The sequence below is a fragment of the Petromyzon marinus genome, chromosome 1 (assembly GCF_048934315.1).
Source record: "Petromyzon marinus isolate PM22_M1 ecotype Great Lakes invasive population chromosome 1, UKy_Petmar_22M1.pri1.0, whole genome shotgun sequence".
Lineage (NCBI taxonomy): Eukaryota > Metazoa > Chordata > Hyperoartia > Petromyzontiformes > Petromyzontidae > Petromyzon > Petromyzon marinus.
In genome coordinates this window covers 7734379-7755287 of record NC_133667.1, presented here as the reverse complement: position 1 = coordinate 7755287, position 20909 = coordinate 7734379, and the positions used below count along the sequence as shown (strand labels likewise).

Sequence of the window (20909 nt, the reverse complement as noted above, 5' to 3'; positions counted from 1 at the left end):
AGCCACTCGAACGTCTGTGTGACGAGTCGAAGTGCGGCGAGGATCCGACCCAGCAGCTCCGTACGAGTCGAACCGTGAGTACCCAAGAGTGAGACATTGAGGCCATTGGGAGATTGTCTTAGGAGAGTGATTTGAAAGAGGCGATACGGATCGGGTATTAGACCATCGGGAGATAGGTTAGACCTGCCCTGCTGACTCAAACTGACTCAGGTAATTTAACCTCGGACTCGCTGAGAATAAACTGCTGGGGATCAATAAACCTTGTCGTGTGGTTTCTGCGAGGGTGGAACGGATGCATGTTGGCGTGCATCGTTGTACCCTGTTTGTGTGCAAGGATGTATTTACCCACGTGTTTGCGCTCGCCCATGCGTGTAGCTCGTGGTTAGCGTGTGCGTGTGGTGCGGACTCGTACAGGGCACGTGAGATTACTCATACGCCCTTTCGTTTAAATGTGTGCGTGAGGCTAACGGGCGGCGTACACGCGAGATTATTCGTGCAGCCTTTTCTTTAGCGTGTGCGTGGGGTGAACGGGCGGCGTACCTGTGAGTTTGTTCATACAGCCCTTTAAATAAATCTCCGAGACAACCCCCCAATCGGCTGCGCGTGTGCGAGTGACGTCCCTGCCCTCTGACCCCCGACCCCGAGTCCCGCGCGCGCGATTGGTGCGTGGCACGGGAGAGGAGCGAGGTCGGATTTCGAGTGAGTAGGTGTGAGTGAGTGTGCGCGGAGATTGTGTGAATTGATCTCAGGTGGCTAAGCGCCAGCCACGAATCATGCCCTGAGGGGCCGCAGCGAAGGGGGGTCGGTGAGCAGTAACCCCCCCCAGGACACGGAAGAGGGGAGCAGTGGATCCCACCTGAGCGAGGAGACGGGGGTCAGCCTCCCCAACAATAACTATTTTAAGGTCTGTGATAGCACATTTAATAAATAGGTTTAACACCTATTTTTAAAGTTACAATTTCATTGCGTGCCATACACCTGATACATCAAAATAAATAAAGTTGCCACGTAAACAAATGCGCAAATATATATTTTTAAAGTTTATTGGTTCATGAATGTACTTTATTTTGCAGTAATTGGTAAAATAAACTAAGTGCAGTTCAAAGGCAAGGTACATTTTTTTAAAAGTTACAATAAAAAGTAGCAGCATTACATCAACAGTTTCACACTAAAAATAACCACAAGTTGAAATAAGCCATAATAAGCCCCTTATTAGAAATGCACGAGTTTCTTTGGCCCACAGTCGTGATTCTGCATTTTCTTAAGGAAATATGAGGAGTATAACATATCACCATCTTTGCAATTATATATTAATATTCAAAATGTCGAATATTTACCAAGGAAAGCCTCATTGGGTGTAAAGACCCATATTTAGGAAAGTACTCCATTGGGATGTTTGGTTGATTCCATTAATGGTTTAATCCAGGAGGATAACTGGGAAAACCCCCACCATGCATACGAGGAGTTGACAGCCATCACCAACCTACTTTGTAGCCCCATGCCTACAACACCTGGAAACCCCAGGTGTTCACTCATTAAAATACTTACCAAGCTAATTCCGACTTAACTTCTGAGATTTGATGAGATTAGGCACATTTCGAGTGATATTTGGTCATAGGCGTTGACTTGCCGTAATCCAGATGTGCGTTTTATATCCAGAAATCAATTACTTTTTTACATTGTGAATAAAACGCCCTATAGAGACTGGAGGAGTCATCTGAAGCCATTACATCCAAAATATGCAACAACAAAAAATACAGGTTCTGACACAATTTGATACTTCAAAATGTAACTTAAAAATCAACATTAATCGTTGAATCAATTCATCATTACACCCCTTAAGATACAATAAAATTATTCTCTAAAAGGCCACCATTATACCAGCAACCACACAATAGCTGTCCATCCAATGACGTAAGCATCAGTGGCAAAGGCCCAGGTGCTAGAAAATTATTGGGGCCCGCCATCTAATTTCTATCCTCTTTGTGGCCCGTTGCATGGGAACGTTCAGCCCATGGACTCCAATAAAGTTTTACTTCCTGCACACTCGATAGCTACGCCACTAGGTCCAACCCATAATAGTTAAATCGGTCGATAGTCTTGTTTTTTTAGGAAAAAGAGAAAGCCGAAAGCTTCATTTGTGTCTCATTGATCCATTTTCCTGTTATCCACAATCTCCCATCATTCAGACAGAAGGCTGCAGACGCGAGATATGTCTCCAGAGCATTCATCAAGAATTTGTTGCAGGGCTTGTTCGTTGTACCATGGAAATTTATCCCGCAGCTGGGTTATGTCGGAGCTTGCCACATCACTGGGGAAAAATAAAACAGCACTTGGGAATGTATGTTGATTAACATATGAATAACCCAACCAGTAATGGATACCCATTGTAATTTATATGCATTCATTAACTCCCCCGCTCTGGCCTTCGTACGTGAAGGGCTCTCAAGTGACGCAAATCACATCGATCCCTCTATTTAAGGAACGAAACAGGAGGATTTCTCCACAAATATGGCTGTCACCTGATGATGCTAGCTGTAATTACTGGCGAAACTTTGTACTCAGATTGTAAATGTTGTGGATTTACGCTCCAACACCGGTGTGCTGTACTAGTAACGAATCGGCATGTTCTGTTTACGTGACAAACCTTACTAATTGGCTTTATCGGGTGGTGGTGGGTTTAACGACACTTTATATTTACGTGCTCTAACCCAAAAAACCTGTATTATGGAGGAGCTACTGCGCAGCATCATCATCATTTAAGGTAATTTCATTTACAAATTATTATTTAGGAATAGGTTTTACCCTTTTAACTGGCACAAAAACTGACACCTTTATTCAAGGCATCATGTTTGCATGATGCCTTGAATAAAGGTGTCAATAAAGGCGTCTTCTGGTCCAACACCAATTGAGACTAGGCTCTAAGAAAAGCTGTCTCGGGTGTGGACCAATCAAATTCAAGGACAGTGCATATTATTATCAGAGTTGTCTTTTTTGTTTGCATTTTAACTGCTTGTGTTGTGATTATTGCAAACATGATGCCTTGAATAAAAGTGTCAGTTTTTGTGCCAGTTAAAAGGGTAAAACCTATTCCTATATCTTGTTTCTGGCAAAGGAGGTCTCATAAACTATTATTTCACAAGTTAATGTTATATTTACTTTATGTTTATTAGACCTAATTTTTTGTTATGATAATTTTCGTGTTTTTAATATCTTATTTAAGTATTTATTTAAGGTAATTCACTAAAAATAAAGGTTTTCGTATGCCAATGTCATTATCCGCAAAAAAATGCTATTTACGAGCATCTCTGAAATGTATCCCTCGTCCAAATAACAAGGAAATACTGTATTGAATTATTTTCACAAAGGAGCGACATATTTCCTTAAAACCAGACCACCGGCAATGCACCCGATCTCAATGGCTGTCAGAAGCCAATGAGGATTGAGCCTGGTTTGTGTTTAGATGGATAACCACAATGCACAAATACGTTGTCATAAGTGGCTGCGGGGCCATGAGGTGGATGGCAGAGCAAAATCCAAGCTCCCACCTCTACAAATCCACACTTGACTAGTGTGGTGATGTATAGTATAAAAAAAACCCACAACCTATGAACATGGCGTGGCGAGCCCTCATCTTGAAATGGATTGACAAAACACCCATACATGAGCTCTACATCACAGAGCCCACGGCTCATTCACTCACGCACTCCCTCCTCCTCATATTAACTTACTTTCTGCTGCTGAAGCTGTCCAAGGGCCTGGAATCAGCACCACTGCTCCTCCACACTCCTGCGCAGTTATGCAAATATTCACAGGAACATTCATATGGGCATGGGCAGCTCAGCTTCACCACAGCCTGAAGGTGTGTATTCAACGTTGTTGGTAATGCAAGGTCTTCAATCAAGCCAAAGCCGAATATGCTGGAGTGACAAACCAAACTTAGCGTGACCTTTACTGTCATTTGTAGACCGAGACGGTAAACTCGTTATATTTGAGATTTTGATTTAATCCCAGGTGGCTGAAACCTGTATTCAAACACATAACCTGCCTCCATGCTTTGGCACGTATTATCCAGGTTAACCACACCACCACTTCCCAGTGTTCTGCTCCTGGATGCTCAACCAATTCTCTATTTTTTCATTACGAGTGAGATAACACCAGAGAGCCAAGAAAATAACCCACACATGTGAGAAAAGAGCAAACTCTGCACAGATAACTCATAACCAAATCAGATAACACTCGATGCTGACATTACCCGTGGCTGGGAATGTTACTAGGATTACAATCAGAATAGTTATTTATACTGGGGGAATATGAGCTATAAAGGTATTTTTCAAAATGCCTAGGAGCAAGTCAGAACGTTACAACACCCAACAATCCGAAAACATGATAGGAATTCAAAGTATAGAAAGGTAAACATCACTTCAAAATATATTGCCTGGTTCATCGTGCAGAACACAAATCACTGCACTGTTGCACCCAATAATGACACCAGTTTTGATAAATACAGTGCATGATAGAAATGAAAATGATGACAAATACCTATTTTGTCTCCGTCTTTAAAAGGGGGAGTGCTGCTCTCTTCATGCCAGGTGCCTTCGCACTGTGGTATGTCGGCCGTTTCTCCACTGCGTCGGCCTTCCAGCCTGTCCAGGAACGCCTGATTCGCTCTGATGATCAAATAACCAAATCAGTCTTCAGTATTTATTCGGGACGCCGCCATAGTGTAATGGTTAGCCCCCCATAGGTTGCCGCTTTGATTCCAGATCTATTAAGTGATCTGACCACAAATGATCGTTCAACAATGTGGCTTATCACGTAGAAATTTCGAGCAACTATAGAATCAATTGCATGTTTACAAATGTAGAGTGGAAAACTGGAGGACCCAGAAAAAATCCACGTGTCCCATGGAGAGAACATGCAAACTCCAAATATACAGGTGTCATGGTTGGGATTAAATCCATGACCTGTATGCCAGACAAAGGAAGATAACAAGTTGTCTGGCCGGGTTTGCTGAGAAGGACAAAATGTGCACAAGAGGCTTTCATGAGCTACCTCTAGGCCCTTCCACCAACAGCGTTGTGAATAATCAATGCATGGCTGCACCTTTACCTTATTTAACCTTGTATTATGAAGGTGCAATCAGAGGGCGAGTCATAATCTCTTTTGCTCGACACCGAGTAAATTTAGTTTTGATTGAAAATATTGCATCTTTCATAGAAATTACTGGGAAACATTCGGCCCAAAAATACCCATCAGCTGATGGATCAATTTTATTTCATATTTGCAAAGTGAAACAGGCCCTTGTCTGTTTTTAAATTCGTTCATTTTATTCAATCCGTTTTTGCATAAATACCGTGTAAGTAAGATCACTCTCTCTCGCACCTCCTGTGATCCATCTGCATTTGCCGAGCTCTCTCATTCTCTTCGGCTTTCTTCTTTTCCTCCAAATATTCTGCCTGGAAATGAGAATTAAAAAAAAATGTGATCACACTCATCCCAATAGCTCACCGACAGTAGATATAGCATAGGGAAAAAAGCAATTTCCATGCCTATTTATCACCGCATGTAATGACTTCGCCAAAACCTTCGTCCCGACAGTTCTGTTCCTTCACTTGAAGAAGGCTACTTGTGTTGTGGCCGAAACGTCGTGAGAATTTTATTTTTTATTATGTTTTATTTTTATTATTTTATTTCCATTCTACGTGACTTTGCTGAAAGAACCAAGAAGGAGAACTTGGAAGCTCTGAATAAAACGTCGCTACAAAGTGTTGTGTAGATAATTGGGATATAAAGGTGCGTGTGATGGGTGCGACGTGTGTACAGGATAGAATGTCAGGTTACTGAGAGAGGCATTGGAAGGGGTCAGTGAACAAGGGAAGAAACAAAAGCCAGTTGGCCTATGGTAGAGGGAGTACTGCAGTGTGCACTTTATTCCAGTGGTGTTCATCCTCATGTGGTGTTCATCCTAGTTGGACGGTATTTATAAATTAATATTGATTCATTTTGATCATAAGAATAGACCTTGAAGGTGAGCCATTGACTGTACAACAGTGGTGCCCAAAATGTGAATCACGATTTATGGATGGATCGGAATTTTTATTGTGGCTCTCAGGACAAATGTCAACAAATGTTGGCATAAGCGTACAACAAATTTAGTTACGGATCATGGAAAACAAATCACTAAGAATTATTTGTACAGGTTTCCCTCGCTGAATGCAGGTTCAGTTTTTCTGATTTTGCATATATGCGGCTCATCTATTTCTACCCAAATTTTGATATACAGTATGCTGTTTGAATTCACTCACATGCGGCTATGCAGTCAGACGTGGGACAACATTGTATGTACTACTATATGCACTACTCAGCAGGCAGCTGTTTCGTGCGGCGCATTGTGAGGTGAGTGACTGCAGTTTATGCTATGTTATCTCATGGCGCGTGCCGTGTTAAATTTTGTGAACACGGAAATCCGATTTCTTTAAATGAAAAGTGGCCATAATTTGTCAATTGTGTTAACGCAAAAAATGTGTAAACCAAATGTTCTTAAATCGAGGGATACCTGTATATTAAAGATAATATAAGATCTACCAATAGATGGCGCCAATATTTTGTCTACTGTATTGTATACAGTATTACAGGGTTAAATTAATGATGGATAATTGTTGGTCATAGTTTTCTGGTGGATGGCAGTTCCCATTTGGATCCACTAACATGGATCAGAGTGCTTGGCGTGTTGGCCACTGCTGCTGTACAACAACTGAACCTTATGGCGGGACCCCAGGGTCCCATAAGCCCCCCGGCTCTTGCATGAACTGCGTTGCGATGTCATTTTATGTCTGAAGGCAAACGATATGGCAATCTATTCCTCTCGACGAGCTCTACATGATGTACTAATCAAAGTTTCAAAGTTTTGTTTATGACTACGGCAATTTTGGCAACGACGGGTGCTTGGTGAAGAACGAGAGGATTTATTTCTGGTGGGTCATGGCGTTTATGTGCACGGTGGGATGGAGTCGCCAAAAAGAAATACATTTATTACGATTTTTACTTCTGTTTATTGGGGACCCCGGGGTCCCGCCATAAGGTTTAACTATTGGATTGAGAAGGAAGGACGAAATGGTCAGGTATGTTGGCATCACCACCATTGGCTGTGATGGTTACACTTGAGTGGTTAGTGAGAGAGGACTGTGTTGTTGAGAAAAGGCTGCTTTGCTGGGAGCTGGAGGGTAATTTATAAATCCATACCTTTCTTCTCTGTGTCTCCTTTTTCAGTCTGTGTGCCTCCTCTTCCTCCTTCCGCTGGGAATCTCTGTAGTCCCTGAATTTACTCCTAGCCTGAGCAAATAACACATTCAATCACCATTCATTTAAATTCCAATAAAAAGAAACCACAAAACTTAAAATGTACTTACAATACTTATTTGGAATCATTTTTTCTAGTCAGAGGCAGCTGTAAGGCTAAGTGGTAAACAGCAGAGGACATTGCAACAGCATCCATTGTTCTATACTTCTCTGTGCTCCTGCCCTTCACCAACTCACACTGACTAATGTGGTGAAGAATCGATAAACAAACCCCATCACTAGCATTGCCTTAAAACTTACTGACATTTATCTATGGGACCTTTTTTCCAACATCAAAACTATGAAAAACAATAGGCTTCATGTTGTGGCAATAACACAAGTGTTAAGATGCTCAAACACCAACTAGACACCTATTACAAGGCATGAAGTCTGCATTAACCACAGATGCTTGTAAAATATGCAAACAAACATGCTCTGTTGGTTAATGCAGACTTCATGCCTTACAATAGGTGTCTATTTGATGTTTTAAAATCTCTTGTGTTATTGCCAGATAGGGTCAAGCCTATTCATTTTTACTGACATTCTTCTTATGAGGGTGCACTGAAGGAAGTAAAATGTGAGGAGAGATGGTCAGTAAAATTATTGTTGTGATGTTAATTAATGTCCTCATCCTGCAGTCGATGGTCAAAAGGGCTGTATACCTTTCACAATACTGTTATGAAACACAAATGACTGCACTGGATTTTGCACTGAGAATCAAATATAGTGCCTTACCATGGCTGTGTCTGCTTGAGGCCCTTTAGCAGTGTCTTTTTGGCTGCTCCACTCAACTTTGTTCAAGAAGTGCTCATTGGTCCTGGGGAAAAAAGTGAGGACAAATATGAGTTGTTCATCAAACCTTCTCTCACACCTGAAGCTCGCAGGACAGTAATGATTTGCTCATGCCACTGTTGGGGGGAAGAGCTTCGACTAGAGCAGGGGTCGGCAACCTGCGGCTCCGGAGCCTCATGTGGTTCTTTGGCTTCCCCATTGTGACTCTTTGGCTGCCCCCTTGTGGTTGTTTGGCTTCACCCTTGTGGCTCTTTGGCTGCCTCCTAGTGGCTGTTTGGCTGCCCCCTTGTGGCTCTTTGGCTTCCCCCTTATGGCTGTTTGGCATCACCCTTATGGCTGTTTGGCTTCACCCTTGTGGCTCTTTGGTTTCTCCCTTGTGGCTCTTTGACTGCCCCCTTTGCAGGCAGCCATTTTTTCACTTAAATCTTAAGCAAAATTTAGCAGAGATCATTTATTAAATATGGCATGGAATGGGACGCGATGGAATGCTCTGGTGACGACAAAATATACAGTTAAACGGTGTTCTTAAACAATAACGAAGGGGGGAAAAACTAAATAGATGCAGTTTATTCCATAACATATTTGTTCATTTTCGTCAAAAAAATTGGCACCTGCTGTGTTAGCTCGTGTGGTGCGGCTCTTGAAATATTTTTGTCAAAGATAACAAAAAATGGCTCTTCTTCTTTGAAAAGTTGCTGACCCCTGTACTAGAGGGAGCTACAGAGAGTCCCTGGATAAGATATCTTGCCCTATTCGTCAATGATGGCCTGCCAATCGATTAACTGTGGTGAACTCAACTGTACAGCTGAGTGGACACCCCACTGTTGCAACTGTCGTGCCGACAGATCAAACTTGCGACTTCAGTACTTAATATTTGAGTACAAAAATAATATAACTTTATAGGCTTTTGTCAGGCCACTGTTGGATGAAGGCCTCCAGATAACACATAAGTCATTGGGATTGTTTGACCATACTTCATCGCGCTGGTCAGTGCGTGTTTGTGGGATGAAGGGTCTGGGGCCAGTTCAGCTATCACTCACCAATGGTGTAAATTGTCACTACAAATCCACGTTTGTCTCTCCAGTACTGATGTTAAAAATCGCAGAAGGTACTCATTTAAGGCAGGGTTGATCTCGGGGAGGCCCAGAACCATTGATGGAACTCAGTTTAACACGTAGGCTTTCACGACCAATATTATCCATGATAAAGTTTTTTTGGGTTACATCGCGTAAATATAAATTCATGGTTGATAGAACTCATACCAGCTTCTTTACATCTTCTGTACAGCTAGAAAAAGGTCTCTTAAGGACTCGTCGGTGAAGTTTTATTGCGAGTGATTGTACCGGGAGTGATCCATTGCGAATGATCTCCTCCTTTGGGCATCTCTCTGCTTATGTCGAATTTCTGCTTCTATAGCCTAATAAATGAGCACACACACACACATGACAATGGACATTGGTACTTTGAAATAAATAATGAAATAACAAATGTTATACATACACGTTTATGACAAGTTTTTTTTTATAAATGAGAAAATAATTTCCATTTGGTTGAAATTTTGCTTAACAATAACATGCTAGGAGATAAAGAAATGTCAATATCGAACTCCTGAAAATCAGTGTATTGGTCTATGTTAGAAAATGGTGTGTGCAAGGAGACATCATGGAACTAGTTTGAAGATTTATTGACTTACCTGTTATCCTTTGGGGGACTGGCAGCAGGGTGGGGGAGATAGAGCCCTGAATTTTATCATGTGAAGTGCTTTAGTTATATCTGTCAAATGGCAGTCAATCTACAATACCTTGCTAATCTTGTCAAGGAGCAAAAACCATCACACAAACTCCAGTCTTGCTCGCAGCAGTTTTTGGCTAGCCTTTGAACAAAGATGGTGACCGCATGGCATGGTGCAGCCATTCGGAATGCTGTTCTTTCCGATAAGCCACTGGAGTTATGCACTGTAAATCTAGATTGAAAACTCATTTCTTTATAAATGTTTGTGTTTAGTTTGTTGTCTCCCCTCACCTCCAATTAGCACAGTTGGCTATGTACGTTGTGAAATAAGTTCAATATACAGTACATGCATCCAAAATGTAGGCTTCAGAGCTGTAGAATTATGCAAAATAAGTGAAAACCAAATGTTATATAATGGGTTTTTGTGCAGTCATTGTTCACCAGACTGAGACCAGCAGCCTCAATACACTTGAGAACCTGGTTTAAACACAGAGGTGGCTGACACCGAAATAAGACTCCAGGATTTTGCTCTGGTCTCACCTTCTGCCTCTGAATGTCCTTCTTCTTCTGGAACTCGGCCTCATCCTGGGCTCTGCGGCAACGCTCACGCTCCTCGCGATCCATCTGTTACCGAGCGGCGAGACAGACACATTCAGGAGGCCGAGAAGCCTCTTGGCGAATAACGATGCTTCGACTCGTCACATGAAATTGTTTATTACACGTCTTATTACACTATTTAACACTATTTTTGTTCCAGGGTAGTAAGTGTTATTTCGTAATTGCTTATGCCTAAAAAGTATAGAAAATGGCTATTATTCCCCACAAACCTTGCTTTTGTGACTCCGACAGTGATATTTTGAAATTGATCTATTTTCAATGAGAAAACGGGCGAATTTGTGACTTTTTGCTCACATAAAGTCAGAAAAAAACAACATGAATCTAAATTAATGTGTATTTATACTAGAGTAATACAAAAATTACTACGAAAGATTTAGACACCAATGCGCACTACCCTAGGCGGGATTCATGTTGCTTTTTTCTGACTTTATGTGAACAAAAAGACACAAATTCGCCCGTTTTCTCATTGAAAATAGGTCAATTTCAAAATATCACTGTCCTGGTCACAAAAGCAAAGTTTGTGGGGACTCCATACTCTATAGGGACTAATAGCCATTTTCTGTACTTCTGAGGTATAAGCAATTAGGAAATAACACTTACTACCCAGGAACAAAAAAAAATGTTCCACACTTTTATCAAGCCATACATCAAATATGTGAATATTTTTTTTACGATGAATGGAAATTATAGGCAAATTATATGCTTAAAAATTGCATTTAGGATAAATGTACAGCCCTTTGTTAATCCAGTGATGAATGATAACCCCCAGGCTGATCACTGCGGGTTGGTGAAAGCGTGGATAGGCATATTTATATGTTATGCTCATTTGCCCAGGAAAGCCTCATTCAATCTCGTGGCTTTTTTCAGGAGGGTCCTTCCAAGTGTGACCCGTGCCCACTGCACCTCGATCTTTACTGGCCTTGACTGTTAGACGACACCGGGTGGTCATCAATAAATGATTAAATAAAAGTTTTGGTAGCACTCCCGCATTTTTTTCCTTGGTTCCACTGCCAGATCTTCTTTTTCGTAAACTGCGAAATGACCTGCTCTCACTCCCAACACCGGCCACGTGCACACAAGCACTTTCTGTAAACTTAATGTGCTAGCGTCACGATTGGTCCTCAATACGGGCCTCCCTCTCTTCAAGATCCCAAGAGATTATATCTTACCCTATTAATTTTACAGATTTTAATTTATGTTAAAATATAAAAATTCAAGAATTAACTAATTTTTCAAGTTCACTAATATCTACTGTATTACAAAGCATAAATGGGTTCATGATTATTTATATTATGAAGGATGGCTACTGTTAAATTGTAATAGTTAAGCTAAATTTATATGCCAACTAACCTTATCCAGTGGTCACATGACTCTGACAATTGAGTTACGTGCCTGCCTAACGTTCATTTTACGAAGAGCATGGCCTAACATACCGCTCATCTATCCTAAGCGAATCGTAACTCCGCAACATACACAACGTTTAAACCCCACTAATTACACCCTCTCTAACACGATAGTGTGAATATATGCGCCATTTAATAGTAACATAACCACACTGGTTCCACAAGTTTTCACAGTAATAATAATTATTATTTACTTCATAAGGTGCCCTTAAAGAACAGATCTCAAAGTGCTATGCATTTAAAGGCGGAAAATAAGTAGCCATCAAGAGAGAGGTAGCCATCAAGTAATTTTCAGGTTAAATTTGGACCATGAAGCCAGCACACAGTGGACTACTCTTTTGCGGATGACGTCACGGGATCTTTGACATCCACTGTGAAGCAGACAGCGCATAATATTAGTATGATAATTACAGGTGCTGTGCAAGTTATGTTGTGGGCAGCAGAGGGCAGTGCAGGAATAAATCCACTGCTGTACTTTACTTCAATGCCCCTACGCCTACGCTGCCCACATTCACCAACCAGCACTGACCAGCATGGTGAAGCGTAGTGGAAAAACACCGCCTATGGCCCGTACAATGTGGGTGAGCCTTCATCCAGCAGTGGATTGAAAAAGAGCCGTACATGTGCGTGTACACGGCAATAAGTAGCCGATTGGGCCTTTTCACAAAGGGTGGAGGTCGCATGGGTATGATATCCCCACTGAGGGTGTGTGTGAACGAGCAGTGTGCTGCAGGAACCTCTCACCCTGGCTTGGATCTTGGCTCGGCTCGTCGTCAGCTGCTGATTCTTTCGCACCTCCCCCTCCGATAGGGATCCGCCTGTGACCATGACCGCGCCAGTCAATGACAAGCAAAGGGGGCACTATTTTCAGCAATCATGGATGTGGACCGTGAAACTGTTACCTTGGGGCCCTCTCCAGCGAAGTTTTCACTCACACAGCAATATGCCACGTTCCACTGTCAGCATGTTTAGTTCATTTCTAAAAACATTTTGTTTAACCAGGTGAGAATTAAATGATAGGCTCATTTGTAAGAGTGGCGTTGGGCATTAGTCTGCCAGTGGGTGTGATTATTGCAAGGTATGATCCCAATTGAGAAAGTTGCGGTAAGTCTCACATTTGGAAAATTTAGGCCCCGACTCCAGCACACAGTGCCTACTCTTGGGAATGACATCACGGCGTCTCTAATATCCTCTGTGAAGATGGCATTCAGTATTCAAATGGTTAATACACCCGCCGTCAAAATCAGGGTGACCACTCGATTCGACCTTTGGACCTCTGTAACAAGCGACAAATGTGCTCCCGCTAGTCCACTTCACCGACCATGTAAACAAACAGCATGCCGAGTTCGTGTTGAGTCACATCTGTGATCCACCACTTCAGAAGCAAAGGTCGGTGGAAACCACGGGTTTGTGAAGTAACTGATAGCATGCTGTGAACGAGCTTTGACACAGCTGCTGTGGTGTGATGTTAACTCCCTCGCCTGGTATAGAGAAGGTCGTGGGTTTGATCCCGACCGATACCTGTATATTTGGAGTTCTCTGGTATTTTTCCTCCACATTTACAAACATGTGTTTCGAGTATTTAGCTGTTATACATTTGAACGTTATGAGCCACTATGTTGCACTCTCATTTGTGGCTAGGTCGCTTCTAAAAAAGATCTATATAGCTCAGAGAACCTTACCTGGTAAAATAAAACCTGTTTAGTTTCGTTTATAGTTTAATCGTTTCATTTATCTGCTCCACTATTATTTGCAACCAAAAACTCAGTGGAAATATTCACTGTATCTTATTCAGCCAGGCGATGGTGGTGCACGCCTTTAATCCAGTCTCTTAGTAGGCAAGGGTTGGTGGATCACACAAATGTTGCAAAACTCCCTTCCCATGGTTGTCGAGGTGCCATATTCTGGCTTGCAAGGAGAATGCAGTACAGCAAAGTGCAACCTAAAGTAATCTTTCCCATCTTTATGGTACAGACTGCTAGAGTGTTGCCGCCTTGCACGTGCAGGTTTTCTCCGGGTGTATACAAACTCATTAATTGGCTGAAAACATCATAGTATGTATATGCTATTTCGTGGGTTGTGGATTGTGCAGCATTGTGAGATTCAGTTTTCATGAGTAATGCTCTATAAAAAACGTATTATGATCACTTTTATCACCACGCAGACATGTGAAACTCGCAAACAGGCTGGGCTTCTAGGTTTCCAAGTGATGGCAGTACCCAGAGTGCGTTATTGGATCCATCTACGCAGATCTTTAAATGGTATTCCCTCACTGTGTGGGTCTTCTGTGGGTGATTCAGTTTCCTCCAACACACAAAACAGGCATGAATGGAATCGGCCAAAGATCAGAGGGCAGGACCCTCTGGAAAAACAGTCTTGACAGTCATTGAGGGTTTCCTGAATAAATGGACGTATTGGCGGTACACTGGTGCAGCATAACACACCAGTCCTCATTAAACAGTCTAAAATCTAAATTTTAACTGACATTCACCTTCCAACTGCTTCGACATCATGAGAACTGATTTTGACACACCCTGCAAGATGTTATGACCAGGATTGCGAATCGCAGGAAAATAAATTATTATTGCGAAAATATTGCTTTTTTTATACCACGCATCAGTGTACCTACCACCAATATGTAAAGAATGCTGAGTATAGCTATTTATAGGGTGGAGCGGTAGCACAGTGGTTAGTCCACGGTTCCCAAATCCCTATGTGATCAAACAACCCTTCTTGCCTTCAAATCGCTTGATCACAGGCATGTCCCACTGCATCCAAATGATTTGAATTAAAGGGGAACGTGCAGGGCTTTATTATGGCAGAGTGTGAGGGAAACGGAGATAGAAGGAAGTGTTTAGAGTGCGTCAGTGTGCAATACGATCCTGCATCCATTGTACAATGTAATGAGTCGGTGGTGGTGCCAGCCTATTGGGGGCTATGAGCTGGAATTAAATAAATAAAAATATGCCGCAAATGCTACGGAAGATAAAATATAACACGTGTACTTTCATTTACTAATTGCAACTATTTTAGGCGCATATTATAAAAGATGAGAGTTAATACATTTTATATATAGATCTGAGTTCTATTTTTAGTGAACCATCTCCTTTCATGAATCTGCGGATTCGTGACCTATTTTGGGTCCCGACCTTTTTGCTTAGATTCCCTATGCCTCCACTGTTGGGAGCTGTAGCCACAGTGTGGTTAATTATTTGTGTTGTAGTGATGGATACATTGCTCCAAATCCATGGAGTCCAATGTGCACACCCTCGGGAGTAGCAAGCGTTGGATTTTAACAAAACTCACCGACGTGTGATGGGGTGATGCGTACTCCCACAGCCCTCCTCTCGCTCCGCAACCGGTCCAACGCTGCCTCCTCCTCCGCCGCACCTTTATAACACGCGTGCGGGGAGAGTTGGCTAGCTCACAGTACCATGCCATCTTGTTTGTTGTTGTTATTTCACACCAATGTAACTCCAGATAATGCATTCGGGGGGAATTATCTGCAGTTATAGGTGCAGGGCTGAAAATACTTCGTAATGCGATGGACGGAGGAAGTTGCCTCCACTAGGCTTCCACTAGAGGGACAGACCCTCTTCTAGAGGGTATTTTTGTTACATATATCAAATGATTCAGATTCTGAAGCTAACTAACCTCAGTTGCTCTTGATATAAGATAAGTTCTAAAATGGGTTTGATGGACTGAAACAAATCTCGATGCATAGACACCACATGTAAAAAAAACATTAAAATTGTGCATTATTTTTTATTTCACCAACAGTGCACCAAACCTGGCACCGTGGATGTGATCACATCGCCATAACTGTGTGGTGAATTAATTAACTTGTTTCCATATGAATCAGTATGTGTGCAGGTATACATATAAATGCACTGCATTTTGTTTTTTCTATCGAAATCAACGTATCCAACTGTGCTGATCATAGGTGGGAGTACCCACACTATAACCTGCCACGCACAATCTGCGAATCGACTATAAATTTACGATTACGTTGTTTTTGTTTAAATCGAAAGCCTACGCGTTAAATCGACTGACTTATTATATAAGAATAATGATTTGCATGTGTAATGAGAGAGCGCCATCTAGTGGGCGCCAAGGGGTAACTGCACGGGCACTATCGGGTAACCGGTATCCAATCCTGAGCGGGGATTATATCTGGGCCAAAGGTAACGGGCAGAGTCAGAGAGAATGTTCGGGAACCATCGGGAAGGTTCCACGAGGGGGCGTGGCTAGAGGCGGGGCTTAGCTCCACCGGGAGGAATATAAGCAGAGGCAGGGGAGGACTCTTGGTCGGTGTGGGAAGCCTCGAGTTCAGACTGCGTCGCTGCTCATCCTCTCCTCACCATCAACCACGTGGCGGACCCCGGACACGCCGCCAGTCGGTGGCGGGATCGGAGAAAGAGGGTGGCGGACCTCATAGGTGGGACAAAGAGAACGCCTCGTCCATGGCAGTGATAAGGGGAAATAAGAGAAGGAGCGGAGCTGTGTAGTAATTCAGTTAATAAAAAGACACCATTCAAGACTCGTCGTGCAAGTCGTTTATTACACATGTTTAAATGCCCTATTGTCATTCACACCTTCTGTTGCTGGCCACGTTGTGTTCGAGGTCTTTTGAGCCCTTGCTTAATATCTATGATTTAAAAAAACAGTGATGGCAAAACAACTTACGTGTCTTCAGACGCTGGTACTTCTCTGCATTAGGCGTCAGCATAGTGTACACTCCTTGTCTGCCGCGACAAAAATAAAGAAACATCCCCCGTATAGCCTGAAGATACTGTTGGGGCAAGAGCTGTTAGTGAATACCTATAAAGGCAGCCACGGCATACGAGGTGGTTGGTCAGCACCACGCCCGGCCACCTTTGTCTCCCTTGTGGCGATGTTTACACACGACACCAGGTACTCATTTGAGGCTGAGTCGACGTCACCACCACCCACCCCTCCAAAGACAAAGATCTACCTTATAGCCTTAACAGGCTGTTGGGGAAAGTGCTGTTATTAAGCACCTATGAAGGCCGGCACGGAACACGAGGGGGTGGGTGGCCAACACCACGTCCGACCGACTTTGTTCTCCCCAGTGGTGATGCTATCACACACCGCACCCCGTCCTGATTTGAGGCTGAGTCAGCCCAGGGGAAGCCCAGGACCTGTTCAGATAATCGTCAATGGTGTTAGCCGTGAGCGGGAATCGAACTCTGGTCGTCGGGTTCGTAGTGCAGCTACCGCTCCCCAACACCACCCACCCACCACCACCACCTCACCTGAGGGCAACTTGAACCCCAGCTCAGCTACGTACGAGACACGCCTACCGGACAGTGCGGGGTTTGTACCGCGTCACGGACTCGTCATTTCACGGTAGCGGACGAGTGTTTACTCGCAGAGCGAGACGAAGATATGTAGGCACGCAGAGAGTGAGACAGACAAATCGAGACATACATGGAGATACAAAGAGACAAAGATCCCCCTATAACCTTATCAGACTTTTGGGCTAAATGCTGTCAGCGAGCACGCGAGAGACTGGGTGGCTAGCACCCCGCCCGGCCGCCTTTGTCTCCCTAGCGGCGATGTTTACACGCCGCACCAGGTACATTTGAGACTGAATCGACCCAGAGGAAGGTCAGGACCGGTTCAGATAATCGTCACTGGTGCTGGGCGTGAGCGGGAATCGTATCACACGTACAATACATACTTAAGAGACACAGATGGAGACACAAAGACACGTACATGCACGGACATTCAGAGACACACGAGGACTCGGAGAGATGTACTGAGAGGCTCGGTGACACAATGAAACAAATAGACACAAAGTCACTAAGAGACCGAGATGGCTACGGAAGGTCAAAGAAACAAACGCAGAGACAGACGGAGAGGCGCTCAATCATGACAGGGACACGAGATCATCACAGCTTCACAAAAAGCGCAGCGCTTGTGCCAGGCTGGGTGCACCTTGAGGCCACGTGAAGTGACAGAAGAATCACTGAGAGGCCACGGGACAGACCCAGTTGTACCAACTCTCACCGTCACGCTCGCCGCTCACTTGCCCAATTACCGCACAGAATCTGAGTCCCTCACTGCCCCTCCAGACTTCATTAATCAAAATTACTGTAAATGTACATGGCCTTGTCAATCCATTACTGGATGAAGCAACCTCCACGTCACGTTAGCTTTGATGATCATTTGACCATATTTCACCACACTTGTCAGTACGGGTTCGTGAATGGACGAGAGGGAACCGATTCAGATATAAACTATTGAAACATTTTTTTTATTTTACCAGGTAAGGTCCACCGAGCTAAATATATCTTTTTCAGAAGCGACCTGGCCAAAAAGCATAGCCTATTGAAGTGGCTTATGGTGTGGAAAGAGAGAGTAGCCAAATACTCTGAATGCATGTTTCTAAAAGTGGAGGTAAAACCCGGGGATGGAGAAAAATCCACGCGGCCACGGGGAGAAAGACATCCAAGCTCCAAATATACAGCAGGCGTCAGGGTCGGAGATCGAACCCACGACCTCCTGTATACCAGGCGAGGTAGTAACATCTCGCCACCGTGACGCCCTAAATACCATTCGCCATTGATGATGGCCATGACCATAATCAATGAATTCAGCTTGGGTTCACCATTATAATGACCCTTGTCTATTTCATACAAAACACTTCTTCAGGAACCCTGTCTGGTCTCCACAAAACACTCCCTCATTCAGCGATCCTGTCTGATCATCACGAAACACTCACGCAGGAACCCTGTCTGATTCCCCATGCGTGTCAAGATTATTTTGTTTAACCAGGTGAGAGCTCAAGAGACCAGGAGAGTCTCACTTGCAAGCGTGACCTGGGTACACTGACTGTTGTCCTCCAGAAAATACTCATTCAGGGGAACCCACCTATGGAGCCCTCCGGAAAATACTCATTAAGGGGAACTCACCTTTGGAACCCTCCAGAAAATACTCATTCAGGGGAACTCACCTTTGGGTCCCCTCCTGAGGGCAATCGCCCCCCGGGTTGCCGGGGGTTGCTCCGCTCGCGGACTGAGTTGCCCCGCGCCCGGCCATGCCGACGTCCTGTGGCCTCCCGATCTCCTCCTCCTTCTCATCATCCCCATCCTCGGCTCCCATGTGCATCCCCCTCGCATCTCGCCGGCCGGACATGGTGCCAGAACGTATGCAACAGCACCGCTTCCTTGACCCGAGTTACTACAAGCCTTCCACGTGGGGCTAAAAAAAATATTTATACAAAGCAATGGTCCACGCGAGCGCACGAGCGAATGTCTCGAGGCGTGTCGCTACGCCTACTGCTGTTGTTGGCTAAGAACAGCGCACGAGTTTACATCGCCGGGCAGTGCTTGGACGTCACAGGGATTTCCTAGCAGGGAGGTACCCCAGCGGCCTACCACGTCAACACCAAAGAAAAAGATGCAGCTAACCGCTCCCCAAACCACACCCACCCACCACATCACCTGCGGAATGTGACGCGTTACGAATTCGTCATTTCACGGTAGCGTTGCGAGTGGTTTGCTTCTGAGCTACATTGGCAAGGGGTGGGATGATGGTGCTGGTAAGTTTAACAATGAATGCAAGCCAACAACGACAATAATAATGGTTATAGCAATGTTTTGTGTTTAGTTTCTTGTCCTTTCCCGCACCCCCGATTTCACGGTTGGCTCTATACGCCTCGAAAGAAGTTCAACATTCACGTACATAAAGCCCTTTGCCAATCCACTGCTGGATAAAAAAAACCTCCCCTCGCTTAGTGTCGGTCATAGGGGTTGCTTGACCATAGGGGCCGTCCATAAATGACGACATGCACCTGGGGGGGGGGGGGATCAGACATTTGTGACGATGTGTGACGAGGGGGGGGGGGTTTGAGAAATGTGACGTCACATCAAAATGCGCAACTTTAAATATAGACAACACGTTCTACTTAATAAAATAGACTTTTTAATGTTTTCTCCTCCAACATCAGTGCAGTGCCACATTAAATACGCACTACGATGACAATAGTTTTAGCGATTTGAAGCATGTTTTATTATTATTTGGGGGGGGGCAGAGCTTTGTGACGTCATATATGAGGAGGGGGGATCTGACTTTTTGTGACGCCGTGTGACGAGGGGGGGGGGGGTAAAAAATCGTCCAAAATCGCGTGACGTCATTTATGGACGACCCCATACTTCACCATGGGCAGGGGGGTGGACTTCAACTTAGGTGTGTGGCTCCGTTCCTCTTGAACCGTGTCTCTCGGAACCAGAGGTGTTTTGGTTGTCTGTCTCCGTATCTCTGCGTGTCTTTGATTTCTCTTCTTGTATCTGCGTCTGTCCCTCGTTGGCTGTGTCTATCACCCTTCTTTATGCCTCTGCCTGCATTGTCCAGTGATTGTTTCTGTTTATCTGTCTCCCTCTCTGTGTATGCGTCTGTGTGGGGGCTGACGCCCACCTCCCCGCTCCCCGTGAGCGGGCGGGGCGCGACGTCCACCTCCTCCACTCCCCCCTCCTCCTCGGCCGCTTCTCGCCAGGCCCCCCCGCCCCGCGCCAGTGCCCTCTCTGAGGGACATCGCTCACTGGCTGGCTCAGCACCACCCTGGGATAATGACGCGTGCGCCCCTACGAGCACTCCTCACTCCACAACACGCACGTCCGCGCACTCACGGCGTTCCAAACGCGGTACTCACCTCCAAAATGTAACGCTGTTTCTTTCCGTCCAGTTGATTGGCCAAAAACAAGATTTACAATCGGGGATGTTAACACGAATAAGTGTTTTAATATTGATTTTTTTTTGTATTTAATTACAGTTGAATAAAATAATTGATCCGCGATTCCTGTAGGGAAAATACACAGAGAGAAACCATTATCAACACTGTTTAAGACTATGGCTCTAAAGAAAGCTGTCTATGGTGTGGACCAATCAGCTTCAAAGACAATGCAAATATTACCAGTGTCTTTGTTTGCATGTTCACCAGCAAGGCCTTGGGTGGCGCTGCCCCCCCACCCCCAATTACCCTACCATGCTCGTGTCGCT

General features: G+C 44.2%; 1 protein-coding gene across 1 annotated transcript; it reads right to left on the bottom strand.

Annotated features, from left to right (window-relative positions):
* Positions 1 to 1019: 1019 nt before the first annotated feature.
* On the bottom strand, positions 1020 to 19597 carry EPSTI1 (epithelial stromal interaction 1). The gene is made up of 12 exons (XM_032953025.2): positions 18865 to 19597; positions 16572 to 16630; positions 15192 to 15275; positions 12630 to 12703; positions 10405 to 10488; positions 9477 to 9550; positions 8077 to 8158; positions 7246 to 7335; positions 5386 to 5459; positions 4543 to 4670; positions 3732 to 3789; positions 1020 to 2311 (listed from the first exon to the last, which is right to left on the bottom strand). The coding sequence occupies exons 1-12, from the start codon at positions 19044 to 19046 to the stop codon at positions 2182 to 2184; spliced, it is 1119 nt and encodes a 372-aa protein (XP_032808916.1). The 5' UTR covers positions 19047 to 19597; the 3' UTR covers positions 1020 to 2181.
* Positions 19598 to 20909: the final 1312 nt, after the last annotated feature.

Coding starts and splice junctions, on each gene's coding strand:
- EPSTI1 (XM_032953025.2), bottom strand. CDS start 19,046: ATGTCCGGCCGGCGAGATGCGAGGGGGATGCACATGGGAGCCGAGGAT. Junction 5,460..7,245: donor AGGAGACACAGAGAAGAAAG/GTATGGATTTAT, acceptor TCTCATTTCCAG/GCAGAATATTTGGAGGAAAA. Junction 3,790..4,542: donor TAAAGACGGAGACAAAATAG/GTATTTGTCATC, acceptor ATAACTGCGCAG/GAGTGTGGAGGAGCAGTGGT.